Consider the following 20,740-nt stretch of genomic DNA (forward strand, 5'->3'; position numbering starts at 1 on the left):
CGGGCGACCGTGAGACCCTCGAACGTCCTCCAGAGCGCCCGCAAGTCCATGTTTACCATTCATGATCAGGTCAATGGACTGATTAAGCAACACGAAAAGGACATCATAACTCAAGTTGAAGCAATAGGCCCTGTGCTTTGCGCAACTCTTTAGGTAACGACCGCACGTGCGGCATTAACGTGCCGCGTGTGCGTAACACGCACGAGCTGGGTTGCTGTTGTCTTTGCGAGAACATCGCGAGAACATCGCGAGAACATCACGAGAACATCGGTCCTCACGGCCGTGTTCACGCGCTGCGTCGTCCACCGCGCACGGCCGTGCTTCGCGATAACGAAGCCACTCGGCGCACGAGAACTGCCTCGCGGGTTTCCGTGCGCACGTGCACCTGGGCCGGCGCCGGCGCCACGTGCGTGCATGAGCGACGAGCGGGTACGTACGCTCACGCGGGGCGCAAAGCCGCTGTCCGAGGCTTCCACCATGACGTGCGGGAGCGGCAGGGCGGCCGGCGGCGCTCCCGCGTGGCCGGCGCGCTCGCAGTACGGCCGCAGCTCCTCGCCCGTCTCCTCCGTCCCGGCGCGCGGGGCCTCGGGGCCATCGAGGTAGCGCAGGCTCGCCGCGTAGGCCGCGCAGTGGCACGCGGGGTGCGCAGGCGGGGGCGGCGCGTCCACTCGTACTCCGCCCGCCCGCTTGCGCGCGGCCTGTGGGTACGCGCACGCACGACTCGCACCGTTAGTCCGCGATCGCGACGATAAAAATAATAACTATGATATCAAAAGCGATAATGATAACGTTTTCCCCGAGTGAAGATGCACGTTTCCCGCGCCTCGCTGACCGAGCGCAGTGCACGCTGGGGGAAGCTTGTTTGTCGTGGGGACGGGAGCCTTACTCAGATGGCGAAGTGGCCGCTCGGACTGAGAGTGTGGAACAGCCTGCCTTCCTCTAATTAGACAAATTAAATTTCCTCCCCCACTGGTATTTACCGTTTAAGGAACCAGAATTTCCTTCAAAATGATCACAACAAAGGCTGCTTTGTTTGCACTCGAAGCAAGCAAATAATGCTTCGGTACGCAGCGCCGAGGAATGGGAATTGGGCGCCGAGTGACTGACGAGCTACAAGGCGGGCGAAGCCGCTGGTGCGCGGGGAGCATCTTGCCTGGGAGGGAGGGCCCAGCACGGAGAGCAACACGGGCAGCAGCACGAGTCCGTTGAGCACGCCGAGCAGGGTCATGATTGTGAGCACGCCGAAGAAATACCTGCATTCACACAGTGGAGGGGAGACGCACGCGGTCAGGAATTGAACGGATCGAGCGGCTTGAAAATGTCGTGCCCGCGCGGGAGCCCCGTGCTCGCGCGTGCACGAAGCCACCTTTGTTTTTAATTTTCACGCGAAGCCAGACAAAATAAAAATACATCGTGAAAAAGTTTAAAAGTAAAACAGCGACGCCAGAATTGGCCTTTTTGACGGTATGTCCTGAACTTCATGGAACATTAGCGGGTAATCACTTGCAGACCTCTGAGCAATGCAGCATTGGTGCCTCCCACACCATACCGCCACACCACCACCATCACTACCACACTTCGCACCGCTCACACCCCCCCCCCTCTCTGCCCCCCCCCTCTGCCCACCATGAGACACACCACAACACACGCATCGCAACGCTCGCACACACGAAAGCACAACACAGCTACACAACGCCCTGCCACATCACACTCATCACAAACAAAAGCAAAGATTCCCCGCCCCCCCCCGTACAGCCTTAAGACTGTTGAGGCAGGTACTGTAAGCGAGCACCTATGAAGGCCGGCACAGCACACGAGGTTGTGGGATGTAAACACCAAGCCCGGCCACCTTTGTCTCCCTAATGGCGATGTCTAAACACACCCATGTACTTATTTGAGACCGAGTCGATGCAGGGGAGGCCCAGGACCAGTTCAGATAATATAATCGTCACTGGTGTTAGCTGCGAGCGGGAAACTGAACTCGGGTCGCCGAGTTCGTAGCGCAGTGCTGCACTACCGCTCACCACAACACTCACAAACACACACAACACACAGCCACATCACAATCATTTCGTCACCCACAGCGGCCACCGAAGACGTCCACTGGCCCGCACCCTACCTAGAACAGAGAGATATTTTTTTTTACTAATTCGCCACTCACTCCGCGTGGCTTGGGCCACGCTCCCTGGACGTTGATCAACTGTGTCTCGCTCCTCGCCGTGTCTGGCTGATCCCAGGGCCTCTTCAGAGGCCGTCGCTGCTCTGGCCCCCTGCCCACCTCTTGCTGCGGCTGGGCCCGCAGCTGAGGCTGCCCGCGTTTGCTCGCGAGAGAGCGGGCGAGTCGTCGAGTCAGTCGAGAAGTGTGTGAGAGAGAGCGCATCTGTGCGATATCAGCCCGCTCTCCGCCCTGCAGCAGGCAGGCATGTTTATTTTACTAGGCCGGAGGATAAGTAATCTCTGCGGCACAAATCCACAAACGGAAAAAAAAGTAAGGAATGGGAGGGCAGCGACCACGGGAGGTTACGCAGGTTAAAGCATAAATAAGCTGAGCGCTTTTTTTATCTTTCATCCTTGAAGACACAAATATCATAGTTACCGGAATGCCACCGTGGTCGAGATGAGCTCAACAATCAGCGCGTCTCTTTGGGTGTTCGTCTTCGTTGGGTAACCGCGAGCCAAGAATTGGAATTCGCACGCCAACTACCCCGACGGCTACTTCCCCAGAGCACCGCTGACCTACGAAGGAGTACTCTCAATTTATCAACCTTGCCACGGGCTACGAACCGAAACTCGCGACCTTGAAATCCGGCAAACCGTACCCAACTCCCTATGGCCACCCACCCAGAATAATCGGCTATGCACGCGACGATTCACTGCAAGTGACCGATCGAAGAGCACGGACCGTGGCGTCCGGCAAGTGACCAAACCGAGACGTGCACCCCCCCCCCTCACCGGGGAGAGCGTTGCGGGGAAAGAGCGAATCCCACAAACGCTTTGTTTATGACGGTGGGGCCCGGGCTCTGGACTAAATATTTACACACACTTGTTTGGATTAGTTTCTAGGCCTCTGGAGTTCATCCAGCGCCTCAATAAACAAGCCTTCACTTACCAAGAACATTCTTACGGCTTGCCCCCGCCTGCCCAACCCCCACCACCGCACCCTGCGCGTCTCTCCCTAGCCTGCCTCACCAAACAAACTGTTATTAAAATTCTAAATCATTTCTGAAATGCAAGGATGCCTTAATTCCTGGCTCTCGCAGCCCCTGCCTGGCATTTTGGCAGCAGGATTGTGCTGAGGGGGGGGCGGGGGGGGCCCGCGGCTTGGTGCATGGGGGGGTCAGGGGGTCACCGCTTGGCTGGACGCCGCTTGGTGTGCGCGGGCCTCATCCCCCCCCCCCTCTGCTCCGCTCGTTCGCTCGGTGGAGTCCACGGTGTGAATTTGTTTACGTTTTTTTTTGGAGACAAGCGAATGTCTCTGAAGGACAGCGAAGTTTCCTGGAGTTGATGGATTTGGGGTTTAATTTTTTTTAAAGAATCTGTTCACGCGGAGTGGTGAAAGCGCACGGGGTAAGCAGGCCAGATGGGCACCAACAGCACCGGTACCGCCGGTAATCACCCCATGACAATGCGGGGGAGCTTTGCGCGAGTTCAAGTCGCTCCAAACAGAATCTCCGAATGCAACTTAAATAGATGCCGTGTGGGTTTCCACAAAAGCGTGTTTTTTTTTGTCGGAAGCATTAATACGACTTATCGTTGGCCCCAGGTTACAGATGGACGGGACAGAGCTGACGCCTGAACACTTTCAACCCCCCGGTTGTAAAGCGTTACACAAAAAAAACACATCGGTGGGGGTGGTGGAGGGGGGTCTCTCACACCGCCGTGCCATAACCCTCAAACCTCGCTCCACCCATCGGAACCCAGCGTGGGGCCCCACACATCCATGGGGGATGGCGGGGGGTGGTGGTCGCGGGGACCCCCCTGCGAGCGGGCGGCCCTAACCCGTCCGGCTAATGTGTGAAACAACGGGCGCCGCGTTTAGTGCCGCATGGCGAGGTTGGGGGCCCGCCCCGCCCCCCCCTCCCCCCCCCAGCGTGCTCGCCCACGAAGGGCAGCGGTGGTGCCCCCGGCTGTTGGTTTGCTACCCTCGGGCTCCGCGGGGCAACGCGACAAGTCGGAGATACGCCCCGGCAGCTGCGTCGGACATCACACGCCGAGCCGCGGACGGGGAGGGACGCGCGGGGGGGGGGGGGGAGAGCGTCGAGTCGGGGCCCCACGTGGCGGGGCCTCACAGTGGCAGCCGCGGCCGCCACCCAACAGGCAACCCTCGAATTCTCATCAGCGTTGACGAACCGCACACGCACGCACGCATCGTCCACATGCAAGATAAAGATGCCCTGTATGGCCTTAACAGACTGTTGGGCCAAGTGCTGTTTGCGAGCGCCTGTGAAGGGCGGCGCTGTGGCACACGAGGGGGTGGGTGGCCAGAACTGCGCCCGGCTGCAAACACACACACACACAGACCCCCCATGCACACACCCTACACACAAACACACACACACACAGACCCCCCATGCACACACCCTACACACAAACACACACACAGACCCCCCATGCACACACCCTACACACAAACACACACACACAGACCCCCCCATGCACACACCCTACACACAAACACACACACAAAGACCCCCCCATGCACACACCCTACACACAAACACACACAGACCCCCCCATGCACACACCCTACACACAAACACACACACAAAGACCCCCCCATGCACACACCCTACACACAAACACACACAGACCCCCCCATGCACACACCCTACACACAAACACACACACACAGACCCCCCATGCACACACCCTACACACAAACACACACACAAAGACCCCCCCATGTACACACCCTACACACAAACACACACACAGACCCCCCATGCACACACCCTACACACAAACACACACACAGAGACCCCCCCATGCACACACCCGACACACACACACACACACAGACCCCCCCATGTACACACCCTACACACAAACACACACACACAAAGACCCCCCCATGTACACACCCTACACACAAACACACACACACAGACCCGCCATGCACACACCCTACACACAAACACACACACAGACCCCCCCATGCACACACCCTACACACAAACACACACACACAGACCCCCCATGCACACACCCTACACACAAACAAACACACAGACCCCCCCATGCACACACCCTACACACAAACACACACACAGACCCCCCCCATGCACACACTCTACACACAAACACACACACAAAGACCCCCCCATGCCCACACCCTACACACAAACACACACACACACAGACTCCCCATGCACACACCCTACACACAAACACACACACACACAGACCCCCCATGCACACACCCTACACACACAAACACACACACACACAGACCCCCATGCACACACCCTAGACACAAACACACACACACAGACCCCCCATGCACACACTCTACGCACAAACACACACACACAGACTCCCCATGTACCCACCCTACACACAAACACACACATACAGACCCCCCATGCACACGCCCTACACACACAAACACACCGACATACACACCAACCACATGCCTCCCACACCCACACACACAAAGCCAAAGATCCCCCAAACACACACACGCACCCTCCAGCCATTGTAAGGCTACACCAACAACGATCGCACACGTGCAGCTAAACGCAGGAAACGTCACGATGGCAGGCAGGGAGGGGGGGCAGTGTTTTTGTAGTTGCTACGCGCAGACAAATTAACGTCCACCCATTACCTCGGCACATCAAACCCTACGCGCGCACGGCGACGCGACCCATTGACCCATATGAAAAAGAGCTTCATAGCTCATCGGATTCCTCCAGTATAAATACAAATTTTGATTCTGACTGCCGCCGCCGACGCCGAAAGCGGACGCGACGCGGCCCGCGACCGCGTGCCTCTACGCTTGGACGCGGTGTTACATAATCAGAAACAGAATATTTATTTACACTGGAGGAATCCGATGAGCCACAAAGCTCTTCTTTCACAGACGTCCCAGCAGTTTCACAGATGTCCACTGCCGGGTTGGAGGAGGCCCTTTGGTCGTGCCGTCCGCCGTTTAGATGCTTGTCCCGGGCAACCCGGGGTGAAATGTTTTTTTACCAGAGGCTCTATGCGCTTGCCAGGACGCGCGCCGTGATGTGTCTGCCACAGGTGGCTCCTGTCCGTTTGTTTGTTTATTTTACGCGAGCTTCGCGTCCCGTTGCAGACGTGAAAACACTGAACGGAGAAGCCGTGCAAGCGAGAGGCCCGTGCAGCCTTACCCCACGACCAGTGGGGCTGGCCGCGACGGCGGCGAGGGCCCGGCACGGTCTGAGACAACGGGCGGACGAATTTCAACTCGGGTTACAAGTCGAGATTTGTAACCGGAGTCTTCGTTCGCGCCGTACCACATCGTCACGTCGCCGTCCGCTTTCCCTCTCTGCTCTTTCGCTTTCCTACCTCCTTGTTGTCTCATGGCTGAATTAAAAAAAATCCTTTAAAAAACGCAAAAAACCCTCTGCAACTCGTGGACACTCTGATTGGGTTCCCGGCTCCTTGTGCCGAGCCCTGAGATGTGGTTGCATTTTCGACGCCCTCGTAAGTCCAGAAATGTGTCGCGTTGGCCCGGCAGTTGTGGATCATTTCTCAACAAAATATTCCCCAGGTCACTTCTAGACTGGAGTGGGTGGCACTTGACCGGTACCCCCCCCCCACGCCGCCCGCGGCCAGCCCCCCCCCCCCCCCCAGCCATGGCGAGGGAACGCTGCAAGTGGGGCCCAAATATTGTGCGGGTGGGCGAACTGGAGGGAACCGGGGCTCGTAGGAATTCCTGAACCAGCGCCCGCTCCAGCGATCGCCGCAGGTCACTACTTGCAAAACTTACATTCTCCCAGTCTCTTGAGGTTTCACCCGGCTAAATAAAAATAAAGCAACGCGGAAACAACGCGCACACACTCGCGCGCACGCGGCGTACGGCGTCCTCGCTCACCGGACGATGAAGTCGAACTCGGAGGCGGCGAGCATGACGACGCCCAGGAAGGTGGAGGCGGCGCCGTGGAGGACGGGCACCAGCGTCTTCTCGAGCGCCGCCGCCACGCGCCGGTCGCGGCCGCCCGTCGCGTTCGTGAAGGCCTACGCCGGCGGGGAGGAGGACCGGGATGAGGAGGAGGTTGAGGAGGAGGGTGAGGAGGAGGCCGGACGGCGCCCGTCACACACGGGGGGGGGGGGGGGGCCTCCTGGAACGCGGCCTTCGACCCGCACACGCACCTATCCGTTACGGCATAGCCGGCTCGCTAGAACAGCCCCTCGCTACGGTGACCCCTCGGGCGTCGTGCCGACCGCCGTAGCATCTCGCCTTGAGCACCACTCGCGCCGTTGTTGTGATTTGGTGCCGTTACACAGCACCAAATCACAACAATTATATCGAACTGTCAGGGCTCGGGAAATCATTGCTAAGCTATGTATGAAGGCACAGGTTGCAATTATATTGACGTATTATTGTTGTCATCATTACTTTTTCAGGAGGGTCCTGCCAAGTTTTTGCTGGTAGGGGGCGATGGTTGCAATGTGCAATTCCGATCGAGTAACTTGCGAAAGAAAATGTGATGGAAAACCCCAAATGAGTAAAATACGGTGGTGGAGTGGGGTGAGGAGAAGTCAGAGTAGGGGGCACAGGGCGTGGGGCGGCGGGGGTCGGGGGAAGGAAGTCAGTGAAGGGGGTGGGGGGCGGGCACTCACCAGCGCTGTGTGCACGGTGAACTCAACGCCGATTCCCACGGAGAGCACGAGGGTCACCACGGGGCTGGCGCTCAGCCTCACGCCCAGGAAGCCCATGACGCCAAAGAGCTCCACCGTCATGGCCGCCAGCACGAGTACCTGGAGTGGAGGAGCAACGCACGAAGCTAGAGGTCAGAGGTTGGAGTCATGGGGACGACGGGGCAGCAGCGGCGCCACGGCGCATCGGTTATTACCGCGGCGACGATACACGCATTGAATCGTGAGAGAATCCGATACTTTCTGCCTATGCAATAATTGCATGCTAATGGAGGCGAACGGAACTTGTGCACACGAGCACAAGCACAACGAGGGAATCACGCGACAACGACGAGTGGAGCCTGAAATGGAATCGAGGCCCTGGGTCGTGACAATCCATCGGACTGTTTTGTAGGGCCAGGCTGCGGCCACGTTGCTCTCTCAAAGACTGCGGCGGGTGAGTTGTTTGACAAGGGCGGACATCGGTACGGCACGTTGTGGTGGGAAGTGGCCGCGAAAGGTCTGAATCCATCGACTTGAGCCACTGGGGTCGCATAGGGGTCACGGCGGCCATGCTCATTCCGAGGTGGCTTCACCTCCCAAGACCCCTTTCCTCTCTCCCTGCCACGGCGAGAGCTGCTCACTCACATCGGCCGTCAGCCCCATTTTGATGGGGGGGGGGGGGGTTTCTTACCCCGCGTTGTTTACAAATTAAGAAGGGCCACCTGTTCCTGTCTGAATCTCTCCGCCTCGCCCCACGTGATGGGGGTAGGGGGGTGTGAGGGCCTCTCTCTCCACACTGGGGTCGTGGACCAGCAAATGGCCTTTGCAGTTTTACACAGGAGGGGTGGGGGAGTGTGAGGGGGTGTGCGGAAGGAGGGGGATGGGTTAAGTGGCGAGGAGGAGGAGGAGGGGGGGTATCCCCTTAACCAATCGGGCTTGCTCCCTGACACAGGCAGGGGCCTTCTGCTGTGCAAAACATGACGAGGAATTGGTCCGGATCTCGCTCCGCATTTTTCTTTCGGCGTCACCAACATCCTCGCCCTCCCCATTCCCACCAACTCACTCACAACTTCAGCCCCCCCCCGCCGCCCCCCCATAGTCCCTCCCCCCCCACATGGAATATTTGACCCCTGGCACCCGCCCTGACCTCTCCGTGCCCTGTGAGCTCGGGACAGGAGATAGTAGTATGGCAGTAGCAGTGTGCGCTTCCCAACTTCACGCATCGCCGCTGCCCGTTATTCATTTACCAACCCATCTCCTGAGTGTCGGTAATTTCGTTGACATTCTCAACTGTAGATTAGCACTGCGGCAACAGCTCCGGCATCACGGTTATACTTCCACCAATTGCCTGCTCAATGTTGCCGGTTTTCCCATCCGACACTGGATGTCAACAACCCGAGCTGAGTTTTCAAAGCCCTCTCCGGCAGGAATGTCGTTTTTAATTCCACATTTTCAAGGCGCTGTTTAATCCCCCGATTCCGTTCTCTTAAGCCACTCGCACGCTCAGTTAGCTGCCAGGCCGTGGCATACCAGTGCCATGATGTCACTTCCTGTGTGTGTGTCCACTACCCCACAAAAACACAAACGACCTCCGAAATCCCACACACGCACAACCCCCTCCCTCCTCTCCCATGCCACACACACGCTCGCGCTCCCTGTCATCCCACACACACTCGCCCTCCTATTTCACACACACGTGCGCGCGCACATACTTCTATCTATTTTTCGTGCCGCAAACACCTCCCATCCCAAACACACACACACGTGGCCTCTGTCTTCCCACAAACAACCCCCTATTTGACACAAACACATACGCGCGCGATCTCCCACACACACACACCCCGCAGCCTCTCCCATTACTCATACACAGACATACACACACACTCTCCTCCTCCTCCTCCCCACACACACACACATACCACCTGTTTTATCCCACACACATACACAACCTACCTCTCTCATCCCTCATACCTACACAAAGACATCCGCTCTCTCCCATCGCTCGCTCTCACATGCACACACACTCTTATCACACACAACCCCTTTTGTCATCCCACACATGCCTATATCCTCTCTCTAATAACAAAGACCCCCGTATAGCCATGAGCAGGCTGTTGGGGCCAGTGCTGTGGGTAAGTGAGCGCCTATTAACGCCGACAGCAAACGAAGGGGGTGGAATGGCGAGCACCATGCCCGGCCACCTTAGTCTCTCCAAGGATGGCATTTACAAGGTGCACCAGGTAGGTACTCATTGTAGTGGTCGAGTTATCCGAGGAGAGGCCTAGGACAAGTTCTGTTACCGCCAAAGTTGGCTGTTGCTGGGAATTTAAACGCTGATCAGTGGATCTGGAGCACAGCGTGTGGACCACTACTCCCCGTAACACACAAAGACAAACACAAAGATCCCTCCTATAGCCTTAACAGACTCTTGGGGCAAGTGCTGTTAGCGAGCACCTATGAATGCCGGGGGTGGGTGGCCAACACCACGCCCGATGGCCTTTGTCTCCCCAGTGGCGGTTTACACACCGCACCAGGTACTCATTTGAGACTGAGTCGACCTATGGTAGGCCCAGAACCGGTTCAGATCATTGTCACCGATGTTGGCCGTGAGCGGGAGTCGAACTCGCGTGTCCGGGTTTGTAGTGCAGCAAGCCTACCCGCTACACTGCCACACACACACACCCACGCACGCACTCATGCACACCCCACCCCCTCTCTAGACATAAACATGACCTCTTCTTTGGCATGCATTTACAAACAGGAGGAGGAGGGGTTGGGAGGAACGGCTGGAGGGGCGACTGCCTCGGAGAAAACAAACGCGGATCTCCATCTCGACGTCGTCAGAAGCGCAACGATAATTCCTCGCGGCACCCACAGCTGCGGCGGACCCCTGGCCAGAAGGAATCATCATAATTTACCCGGCGATGACCAAGAAGTATTAACCGTGCACCCAACGTTAAACCTCCAGGCAGCTTTATGGACTCTAAGCTTCGTTCGCAAAAAAAATAAGGGAAATTATGCCGCATTTCAACCAGGTAATTGTTTGGAGAAAAAAAGTACCATTTCCGTGCCACTAAAAAGTGCAAGCTGTAGCAACAAAGAGGGTCACGGGGGCTCGCTGTGGGCTAGTGGCGGAGAGAGAGAGAGAGACGCGCAAGGGATCAACGCTGGTTTTTACACAAACACAATCCCTTCGGCTCTGGGCCCTCCCCCCCGTGTCTCACGGCTGCACCGTTGAGAGACCATCGCCGCGGTTCATGAGCGGTGCGGATTCCAATAATTTTTTTGTGCGAAAAAAACAACAATGTACACGCAACGAAAACAAAACAGCGTGCGAATGAGACGTCCTGAGCGAGCGTGGATAGATTCGTGCCACTGCCAAACCGCCTCCGAACGGATTAACGCGCCCGGATATTTTCCGATCGAGTAAATTAACACGCAACAGATTTGCATATTTAAAACATACGCTCAGCTGGAAGTGGACCAGGTGGCTCAGGCCTCAGAGAGACACCGAGCCGGCGCCGCGAAAAGCCCGAGTTCGAATCTGGCACCGACGACACCGTCGTGTGGGAAGGTACCGTCCGACGGCGGCAGCAGTGGATCGCCGGCCCGGCGCTCGGCGTTCTGGCCGGGGACGAGAGCGCAACGAGCGGGCCAAGCGGCTGACTCACCACGATGGCGGCCGTCCACGGGCTGAGCAGGCAGGCGGCGGTGACGAGGAAGGCGGCCGCTAGCGCCAGCACCACGGACAGCAGCAGCCACTGGCGCAGGCCGACGTACTGCTCCCAGAAGAGGAAGGGCAGCCCGCTGGGGTAGCAGGGCACCCCGCGCTCGCTGAACTCCTCGGTGATGGCGCGCACCGTCTCGATGACGCTCAGGAAGTCGGGCGTCTCGCGCAGGCCGCCCAGGAAGAAGGAGAAGTGAGTGTACTCGATGGGCGCCGCCGCCTGGACTGCGGTTTGGCACAGGGGAGGACGGGGACAGGACAAGACATCGTTAGGCGTCGTTCCCGACCGTCGTGGGTTATAGAGCAAGCAGACTTGCGTTTGCGTGTCCACGTAAAATTTTTTATCGTGATCAAATTTTGTTTAGTTCCAAATTAATCTGCGTCGGTTCCATTACTCCCGACTCAAATAGTCGAGTGACCGATGTGGACACAACAAAGGCGTGGGGGGTCAAGTTGCCTGCATTTTTCTTCATTTCACGAAAGAGTTCCCAACTCTCAACTCAAGAAAATTAGAGGAGTGGGAAGAGACTCGATACATTTCTAAAACCCTATACGATCAGCGTAACGAAGGTTTTTCGTACATTTTTTTATTCACCTCGGTCGAATTTCGTCGTTTGTACATAGGTCATCATCAACGCAATAGGTGCCTGGGTTCATTCCATTCAGGGAGATGCCTTGCTCATCTCCGTACAAAGAACATCACTCAAGTGAGCATTGTGACCGACAGACCGACTCGCAATGGAAGATGTAGATATTTTAACACTTTTTTTTTTGTTTTAAAACAACTTGATTATTTTACAACACGGCCGCTCAGATCGTCCACGGGCCCCCATCTGGGCGGGCGGGCGGGTGGGGCGGGGGACGCGGTAGCGCGAGAGTCCCTCGGCGTCGCGGCTCTCCTCCGCCGGTGCTGCCGGTGATCGCGCTTTGGAGAGGGATGAAGAATGTGTGCGGTGGCGCGAGGAGGCAGTGACCGATGCGGGGCGTGCGGCGCCGTGACCCCCCCCCGCCAGCCGCTCCCAGCTTTCATCGTCGTGCCGCGGGGGCTCTCGCCGCAGGCCCCGCGTTTAACGGCCTCTGTTACGCGTCACGGCCCGCCACGGGAAGACCTGAACGGACGCCTCTGTTACGCGTCACGGCCCGCCACGGGAAGACTTGAACGGACGCCGCCTTGCGGAACAGACGCCCTCTCGCCCGTCCGCCGGCTCGCTCGTTCGCTTGTTTTTACGGCTTCGTTTAAAGAGGGGGTGGGGTCGGGGGGGGTGGGCAGCCATGGAATTTCTTGACAGTGGCCGAGCATTGGTCATCGGCACGTCGAAATGAAATGATGGTAAAAAAATGTAAATTACCAGGATGAACAAGGAGCAAAGTAAAATAGCATGATAAAAATCTGCGTACAAAACAAGCCCACACTGGTAGGCCAGGCAGGGCCACTGCCTGCTGCGGTGCTGGCCCATACATTTTAATTAGCATCGCAGGGTCTGGCAAGTGTCCAGTGGAGAGGGATGGAAAACAGCTAGCCCGAGGCGGCTCACCTCGGAACCCAGGCTCAACCCACCCTCCCCCTCTCTCCCTCCCTCCCTCTCTCTATTCATCGCAGCCTGCTCAATTACACACGAGTCTCTTCCGCCAAACTCCCTGCCTCACTTTGCCCGAGCCCAAAAAGCCGTGATTGATTTTCGACCACGAAATCCCTGGTGCGTTCTGGGAGCAACACCATGGGCCTCACTTAGCAGCCGGGCCCCCTTTCCCCCCCCTCCCTCAAACGCAACCCCCCCCCCTCTCCTCCACCAGCCCCTCCTCGCCCTTCCTCCCCGCTAATCCCTCCAGCCGCCCGCGTTTTCCTCCCCGGCCACCGGACCACCGTGTGGTGGGAACAGGTGCCAAAACACTCACAGTAGCCAAGCACACCCCCTTCCGAATCGATGGGGCTTTTCCGATCCCGTAATCTAAAACACATCCGCAGTTGTCAATAACCTTACGGGTTTTTTTGGTCTCCCTCACTCGCGCGGAGGTAAGCGTGCACGTGCGTGTCGCAGAGCGGCGCACGCGTGCGGAACGATCGCGATGGATAATTAAGGGCCCGACGGGAGGGTAACGAACTTTTTTACTTCCCAAAAAACAGAAAATATTGGGAGGGGCGGGGGGGGGGGGAAATTCGCTGACCGCTTGACGGAACGCCGTCATTTAATCGCAGCGTGATTTGTGTCATGGGTTACGAATAAATAAGTAAATAAACAAACATGATCTAAATTACATCCCTCCAAGTAAGACATTACATGTTTAAATCCGTCATCCGATAGGTTTAAATATCACACCGTGGACCAGCTGAAACCAGTCCCGTCAAAACGTGCGTGGTACACACCTTGCCCGTCGAATACGTGCCACAAAAAAGGAACTTCTGATTTTCGGACGCGGCAGCGTGGTCCAAAACCGGACAGTCCGGTCGAGCACCGGACGGTCGGCAACCCTACCCAGCGATCGGAAGAGTTTTTTGCGTGTTTTTTTTTCAACAACGTGAGGCCTCAACTCTGGCCCCGGCTAAGACCACGGCGCGGGAGGAACCGCGTGGGTGGAGCTCAAGTATAGTATAGTTAGACTTGTATACCACTTATTTAAGATTCCTATATGTTGAATGTATGCACCTTCCTGCCAAAGTAAATTCCTTGTCTGTGCGAACTTTCAAGGCGAATAAAACCCTTTCTGATTCTGATTCAAGACTGCACAGGAATGTTTTTTTCCCAGTGCATCGTGCCGCGTTATTGAACCACTTTAATTTCGGCTGCGATTGTGCATTCTTTCCTCCAGCTGACCTTTCATGGGTGGGGGCGGGAAAAAAAATCGGCCTTTAATTTAGTTTCTTTTCTTCCCCTGTGACCGAGAACTTCTTATTAATCCAACATTTCCTTATTAAAGGGAGACTGTAACATTAAAAGCGGGAACTTAAAAACATCTCCGCTGAAAACAGACCCTGAACTTTAAACCAGACACCGAGGGCCCTTCCACCGAAAAGCAGCCGGCATTAAACCGGGGCCGACTACATCACGGAACGTGCGAGCCGCGATGATCGCCCGCGTGGCTCCGTAACCCTCACCACGGAAGGGGGGGGGGGAGGGTGGTGGGGTGATTTAGCGTGTCCAGTCTGTTTGATTGTAATTTTTGAAGGTTTTCGGTTTTGGCGCAGAGGCGACCAATCAGGGGGCCCATGGGTGACCTACCGGGTGAGGCGTTGGCCTCGGCGTTATATCGGGCGGTTTTTTTTCTCCGTTACTTTTGGCTTTAAACAAAATGCCACACGTGCATCGCATAATGGAATTATAACGCCCGCTCCTCTTACAGTCGAAAAAAGAAAAAACGTCGCCCAGTACATGTGCATCCCACATGCGCGTTTGTTAAAGACTCAATTTATACCCAATACAAGCCGCAGGAAACACAATCCGCGCGCAAAAAAAAAAAACGGAGAAAACGTTTTAAGAAAAAAGATCAAATGTAATAAATTGAATTGTTGTGGTGGAGGAGAACGCGGAGGGGATGGGGGGGGGGGATGTTTGGGGACGCGTGCGGGCACCCTGCCCACACTCGCCCCCGGGTTCAGCGTCGAGCCTAATAGGGACGCGCCACAACCTTGTGGCAAGGTGCCCACGCAGGCCTGCTCGTTCAACGACGTGGTGGCCGGCGCACGCGTTCCAGCCCTTTGGAGGCAACGGTCGGTCGGATCACGTGGAGATTCGTGAAACTCGGGCCAGCAAAACACTTGGCTCAGCATCTCAATGCAGGACGCTCCTGAGGACGAGTCCCGAGACTCGGCAAAGCCTTTCTGGATAATTGACATTGCTATCATACGTACACGTGCGTGCGTGCGTGCGTGCCCGCGCGCGTGCGTCTCTTACTGTGCATGCCCTCAGGGTCCGAGTCGTACTTGTCGTGGATCCACTCGGGCAGCTGCGGGTGGATGGCCGCTTGTGATGCGGCGTAGCCCAGGGGGTCGCTGCTGGCCCACGCCGTCAGGCACTCGTAGAACGTGTCCGGGTCGATCATCCCGTCAGAGCCCACCAGCCGCTTCGCCGGCAGCTGAGGGGCGAAGGCGCGGGGGGGACAAGCGGCGGAGTCGCGGTTGAGTTGCGGACGCAATAAAAAAAAGAATTAAGACGCGTAAAAAATTCGCAACTGACACAACTTTACAAAACAACTGAACTTATCGTGGAGAAAAGAATATCTCACAGTACCTGCAGAGGGGAGAGCTACATTGTCTGGAAGCGGTGCATTATCGTTACGCAACTGATAACAACCGGGACTTAACGTCCCTCTTTTTGGATACCTCCAAACGAGGAAATTCAGAACAGGTGGCTGCCCCCCTGCTTCGTCCACACGGCCCCGATCGTGACTGAGGGGCAGACGCGTCCCTTGTGTGCCTTTCCCAAACGAGTCGCCGAGTTCACCTTCCGTCCACCTTCTTCCCACCTCGCCTCGCTAATTAAAGACACCCGTTGGAGCACCCGGGGGGGCTGCTCTTAGGCAAACCGGGTCGGCTGGCAAAAAGTGCGAAGGGGGGGGGGGCGGCTGATTGGTAACTGCTCGGCTCTCCTATTCCCTCCCCCCCAAAACTTGCCCCCTCCACCTCCCCCCCCACCCCTCACACTGCCTTTCCCACGATCGCCGATGCGGTGCGCCCACCACGATCCCGGCAGCGCGGCACCGGTAAATTTCCCCGTGGTTCCGAGCCACTGAAAGGGCGCGGGGGAGAGGGCTTTCAAACTGCGGCGCGGAAATCAAACCCGATCCGCTCTCTCCTCCCCGCAGGCCGCCCACGGCTCGTGCGGTTTGTTTTTTTTTCTTGCTGGATTTGGAGAGGTATTACCCCGGATTACGGTGGGATTTTTGGAACTCAAAAGGAAAGGTGTCGTTTATTCGGCAAGACAGCTTTAACGGAAACGCGAGAATCCAGCGATCAGTGTTCAGTGATAGCAATAATAATAACAATAAGATACGAGGGCAAAGATTTCACCGTGGCACCGCGTTCAACAGAAGAACTGTAAATTGCGCTAATCACCGATGAAACTAAATACAAGAGCTCGTTTAAACGGCTGCTTCCGCTCGTGGCGCCCGCACCCCGCGCCCGGTGTGCCCGGCGGCGTCCGCGCCACCGCCTGGCGAGCATCGCGTGGGTGCGCGGTCGCACCTGGCCGTAGTTGATTGGCTGCTCGCGGTCGCCCGTCTGCACCATGAGGTGCATGGCGAGCACGGCCGCCTCGGAGCCGTTGCGCCAGCTCTCGCGCGAGATACGCCCCGACGCCCACTCCGCGTCAAACGCCTTCTGCAGGTCTGGGGTGGCGGCACACACACACGCACACACACACACGCACGGGCGTAAATACAAAGACAAAGGTGCCCCCCCCCCCGTATAGCCTGTCACAGACTGTTGGGGCAAGTGCCGTAAGCGAGCGCTTATAAAGGCTGGCACGGCGCGGCAAGGGGCGGTATGGTCAACACAGTTCAGATATCCGTCACCGACGTCTGCCGTTAGCGTAAACTCGGGTTGCTGGGATTGTAAGCACTGCATCAGCGTTCGCGCACGGCGCGAACGCTGATGCAGGCGCTGCGGTGTCGCGTCGCTTCTCTCTTGTCGCCACCTTGAGGCGCGACGAGCCGTTCAACGGACAAAACACGAGCGACGGCGTTCTGCCGAACGTGGGCAACGAATGACCGAGGAGTCATCCAGAGACAAACCTTGCCTCTTCACAGGAGCAGCGACGATCTTTGGTAAGGCCAAGCCATCTCACCGGCTGCTAATATCCACCCGCGTCACATCGCACGGCGGTAGCCACATGCGCAAATGAAGAGACGTCGCGGCCGCCCCATCGCTACCCCCAAACTTGGTAGTGGCAGAGCCATGTAGAGTGCTGCTAACTCCCCGCATTAGGCCGAGACTACTGCTACCCCCTATTTTATGGGCTGTCACTCCGCTGGACGTGTTTGGAGGCTGACAGGAGCTCTGCTCGTGTTTCCTGGCTTAAAGCCCTCGCTGCCAAATTTCCGTCCCTGCGCTGCGCCCCAACTCGACACCCTCAACCCCGCGGCCGCCCTCCTTCATCCGCCCACCCCCCCACCCACGGCCCCCCCACCCCCATCCACGCCCCCCACCCCCCCCACCGCCCGGCTCACGGCGGCGCACTCCGCACGGCGCAGAGCGGAATTCCACATCGCGAGATTTGAGCGCAAATTCCCGGCCGCCCCCGCGCCGCTGGGGGAGACGTGGGGCTCGTGTCGCGGGGGGGCGATGATCGCCCGGGCTGGCTCGGAGCCAGGCTCGCATGTTCACATCTTCACTTCATTACCGACCACCAGCCGCAGCCTCAGCTGTGAGACCCGGCCCTTTTTTTTCTCTCTCTCTCTCTCTCTCCTTTCCCTCTACAGCTCTAAGGAGTTTTTTTGCCATCATCTGAGCGGTGCGAGGTGGGTCGGGAGGAGAGGGAGGGCGATGAGTTTTTTTTCTTACTCTCTGTTTTTTTTCTTTTTTATTCTTCTGCACAAACGCCGTATGGCCGTCGCAGCTGCAGTGTTCCTGAGAAGCGCTACGGAGCACCTGCCGAGGGCGCGCCCTCCCCTCCCCTCCCCGCCCGCTCGCCACCCCCTACACCTTACCACTCCCTGCTCCCCACCGCTTCCTATCCCACGCCGCTCCCCCAACCCCCACCGTTATCGTAGCCCCGCGTCAAACAGCAGAGTGGCTCCAACAACCGCCAACGCCACGAGAACTTCACGGCGGCGTGAGCGACGTCGACCCTAAAACATTCTCGCCCTCTTCCCTCGCGTTCCCCCGGCGAGCGCCAGGTGACACGGCGCGGTGCCGCGTGCGTAAGGGGGAGCGGGGAAGAGGCCCAACAAGAGCCGGGTCGGGGCGTACCGAGCAGCCAGTCGCGGAAGTAGTGGAGCCACATCTTGGGGATGGCGCCGTCGCGGTGGCGCACGGCGTGCCGCACGCGCCCCACGCGCTCGTGCAGCGCGTAGAGCTGCGCCTGCGCCCGGGGGTAGTCCACGCCGGCCGTGGTCACCACGTGCACCGCGTACAGCGAGAAGTGCCGCGCCTGCGCCTCCAGGAAGGCGCGCTCGCGCGTGCCCCGCGGCACCACGTCCATCAGGTCGAGGCCGTCGCGCACCAGCGTCGTCCCGTAGAGGCACGTGGCGAGCAGCGCCAGCGACGACACCACGGCCACCGCCTGCGCGCCGCGGGTAGGACGGTTGAACGCGCGGGCCGAGCAACTTGGCGGCGGCGGAGGCGCCGCGGACGAACCGCGAGGACGAAACGGAGCGGCCGCGCGAGCGGCGAGCGCCGCGAGTTGCCGCTCACCTTGACGGGCGTCCTCAGCAGCAGCGGAGCGTAGCGGTCGCGCGCAAACTCCGACGCCGTCCACTTCCCCAGGCACCCGGTCGCTCGCGGAGAGCAGTCGCCGCGCTCCCCGCCCGGCGCCGGCGCCCCGTCCCCGGCGGCCCCCGCGGCCTCCTCCACCTGAGCGATGAGGTCGCGCGTCGAGGTGCAGGCGTCCGGGCCGGGCGCGGAGGAGGAGGAGCACGAGGAGCGGCGCGAGCAAGGCGACGGCGCGGGCGCCGCCTCCACCGGGACGGCGTACGCGGTCACGCGCGGGGCGGCCGCCGGCAGCACGGTGATGACGTGCTGGCCCGACGGGTCGCAGCGCGCCACCGCGGTCACGGTGGCGCGCATGGTGAAGGCCGTGGCGTGGCCGTGCGCCGGGAAGGAGGTGGCGGTGGCGACGGCGCGCGGGGCCGCGATGCTGGCGGCGTCGGTGCTGGTGCCGCTGCCGGTGGTGGCCGTGGATGAGTGGGAGCCCAGGCTCCCGTGCTCCTCACGGTACTCGCCGGGCCGCACCGTGACCACGCGATCGGCGCACGGGCTGTGGGGACAAGCGTGCAGGCTCGTGCGTTAGGCTCGTGCGGTCGGTGCGAGCTCGTGTTGCCATTCGCTCGCACACGCACGATCTCGCGCAGGCACCGTCTCGCGCACTCTCACGTGCTGTACTGTCCTTAATAGCTTCGCACAAAATGCACTTGCCCCGGGTAGTCTGCATGCCTACAGGGGGGGGGGCACCTCTGCCCGTGTTTATACATGTATAGCATGGTTGGAATAACTGTGTTGAGCAACAGCTCCGGGACTTCACGTCGGGGAAAATGTGTTTAATTTTAAACTGTGGATGCTGCAACCGCACAACGAACGGCATGTCCCTGCCGAGGCTCCAGCCGCAGCCACGTTTGTGTCGGCTCCGGGGAAACCTCGGCCTAATTGCCGCGCTCCCTTGTGACCTCCCCATCCCCCTCCTCCCCCCGAGCGCTCGCGGGACATTCCACGGGCCACAGGCCCGGCCCGCCATGCAAATGTCGCAGAGAATGCCACGCAAGTAACTCACTGTCTGCGCTGCGTTTAATCATGCCTCTTCTCTTCTTCTCTTTCCTTCCAAAATTATTTTTTCCACAGCCCTACATTTTTTTGTTTTGCGAGCAGTCTCAGGGTGCAGGCAGCAATGACACCACATGAGAAGTTTCTCGAACTTTTACGTGGATAATTTTTTCTGAGAGAGTTTAAATCTTGCCCGTTGTACGGCGGGACCGGCTACCAGGTGCTTCTTCGAGATAATATCCCAAAAAGACACGCGACGTTGGGTCAACGTTGGCATGCGGTTGGCACCGTCGGAGCAACGTCGGCCCAACCTTTTGTGGGTGAGCCAGCTCCGACAGCACAAGCAAATCCCACGATACGACAAGACCCCCCAAAACCTCCGGGCGGATTCTTCCCGGTTAAACCGACACGATCCGGCGCGGCAGCGAGCGGCCCGGTAACGGTGACGTGCGCGACGCCGCGGGTCAAGGGCACCGCGCTGCCGCTGATCCGGCGCGACGCTGCGGCGGCGGCGGCGGCGGCGATGCTCTCACCTGGGCAGGCAGCAGAGGAAGTCCATGCGGTTTTGCCGACGTCTTCGCAGGTCCAGGGCGAGCACCGCCGGGAAGACGAGCAGCATCATGGCGAGGTTGAAGACGATGACGACGGCGGCCTGGGAGCACGGGGGGGGGGGGGGGAGAGCGTGAGCGCCGGGGTCGGCGGGGAGACGGAGCGCGCTGCAGGTACAGGCAGTCTCCGAGTCTCCGAGATACGACCGTCCGACTTACGAACGTCGA

The 20,740-nt window shown here is 58.5% G+C and overlaps 1 protein-coding gene across 2 annotated transcripts in view; it reads right to left on the reverse strand.

Moving 5' to 3' along the window:
* Nucleotides 1-20,740, reverse strand: part of LOC116948855 (protein patched homolog 1-like) — a 59,325-nt gene that overhangs the window by 2,760 nt on the left and 35,825 nt on the right. For both annotated transcript variants that reach the window (XM_032966022.2, XM_032966021.2), the window contains exons 13-22: nt 20,498-20,616; nt 18,903-19,464; nt 18,459-18,771; nt 16,734-16,876; nt 15,445-15,625; nt 11,499-11,779; nt 7,810-7,947; nt 7,061-7,203; nt 1,154-1,253; nt 438-698 (exon numbers count right to left, since the gene is read on the reverse strand). In XM_032966022.2, the coding sequence (XP_032821913.1) occupies nt 438-698; nt 1,154-1,253; nt 7,061-7,203; nt 7,810-7,947; nt 11,499-11,779; nt 15,445-15,625; nt 16,734-16,876; nt 18,459-18,771; nt 18,903-19,464; nt 20,498-20,616 (2,241 nt within the window). The remainder of the gene's footprint in view (nt 1-437; nt 699-1,153; nt 1,254-7,060; nt 7,204-7,809; nt 7,948-11,498; nt 11,780-15,444; nt 15,626-16,733; nt 16,877-18,458; nt 18,772-18,902; nt 19,465-20,497; nt 20,617-20,740) is intronic.

The sequence above is a fragment of the Petromyzon marinus genome, chromosome 35, assembly GCF_048934315.1.
Source record: "Petromyzon marinus isolate PM22_M1 ecotype Great Lakes invasive population chromosome 35, UKy_Petmar_22M1.pri1.0, whole genome shotgun sequence".
Lineage (NCBI taxonomy): Eukaryota > Metazoa > Chordata > Hyperoartia > Petromyzontiformes > Petromyzontidae > Petromyzon > Petromyzon marinus.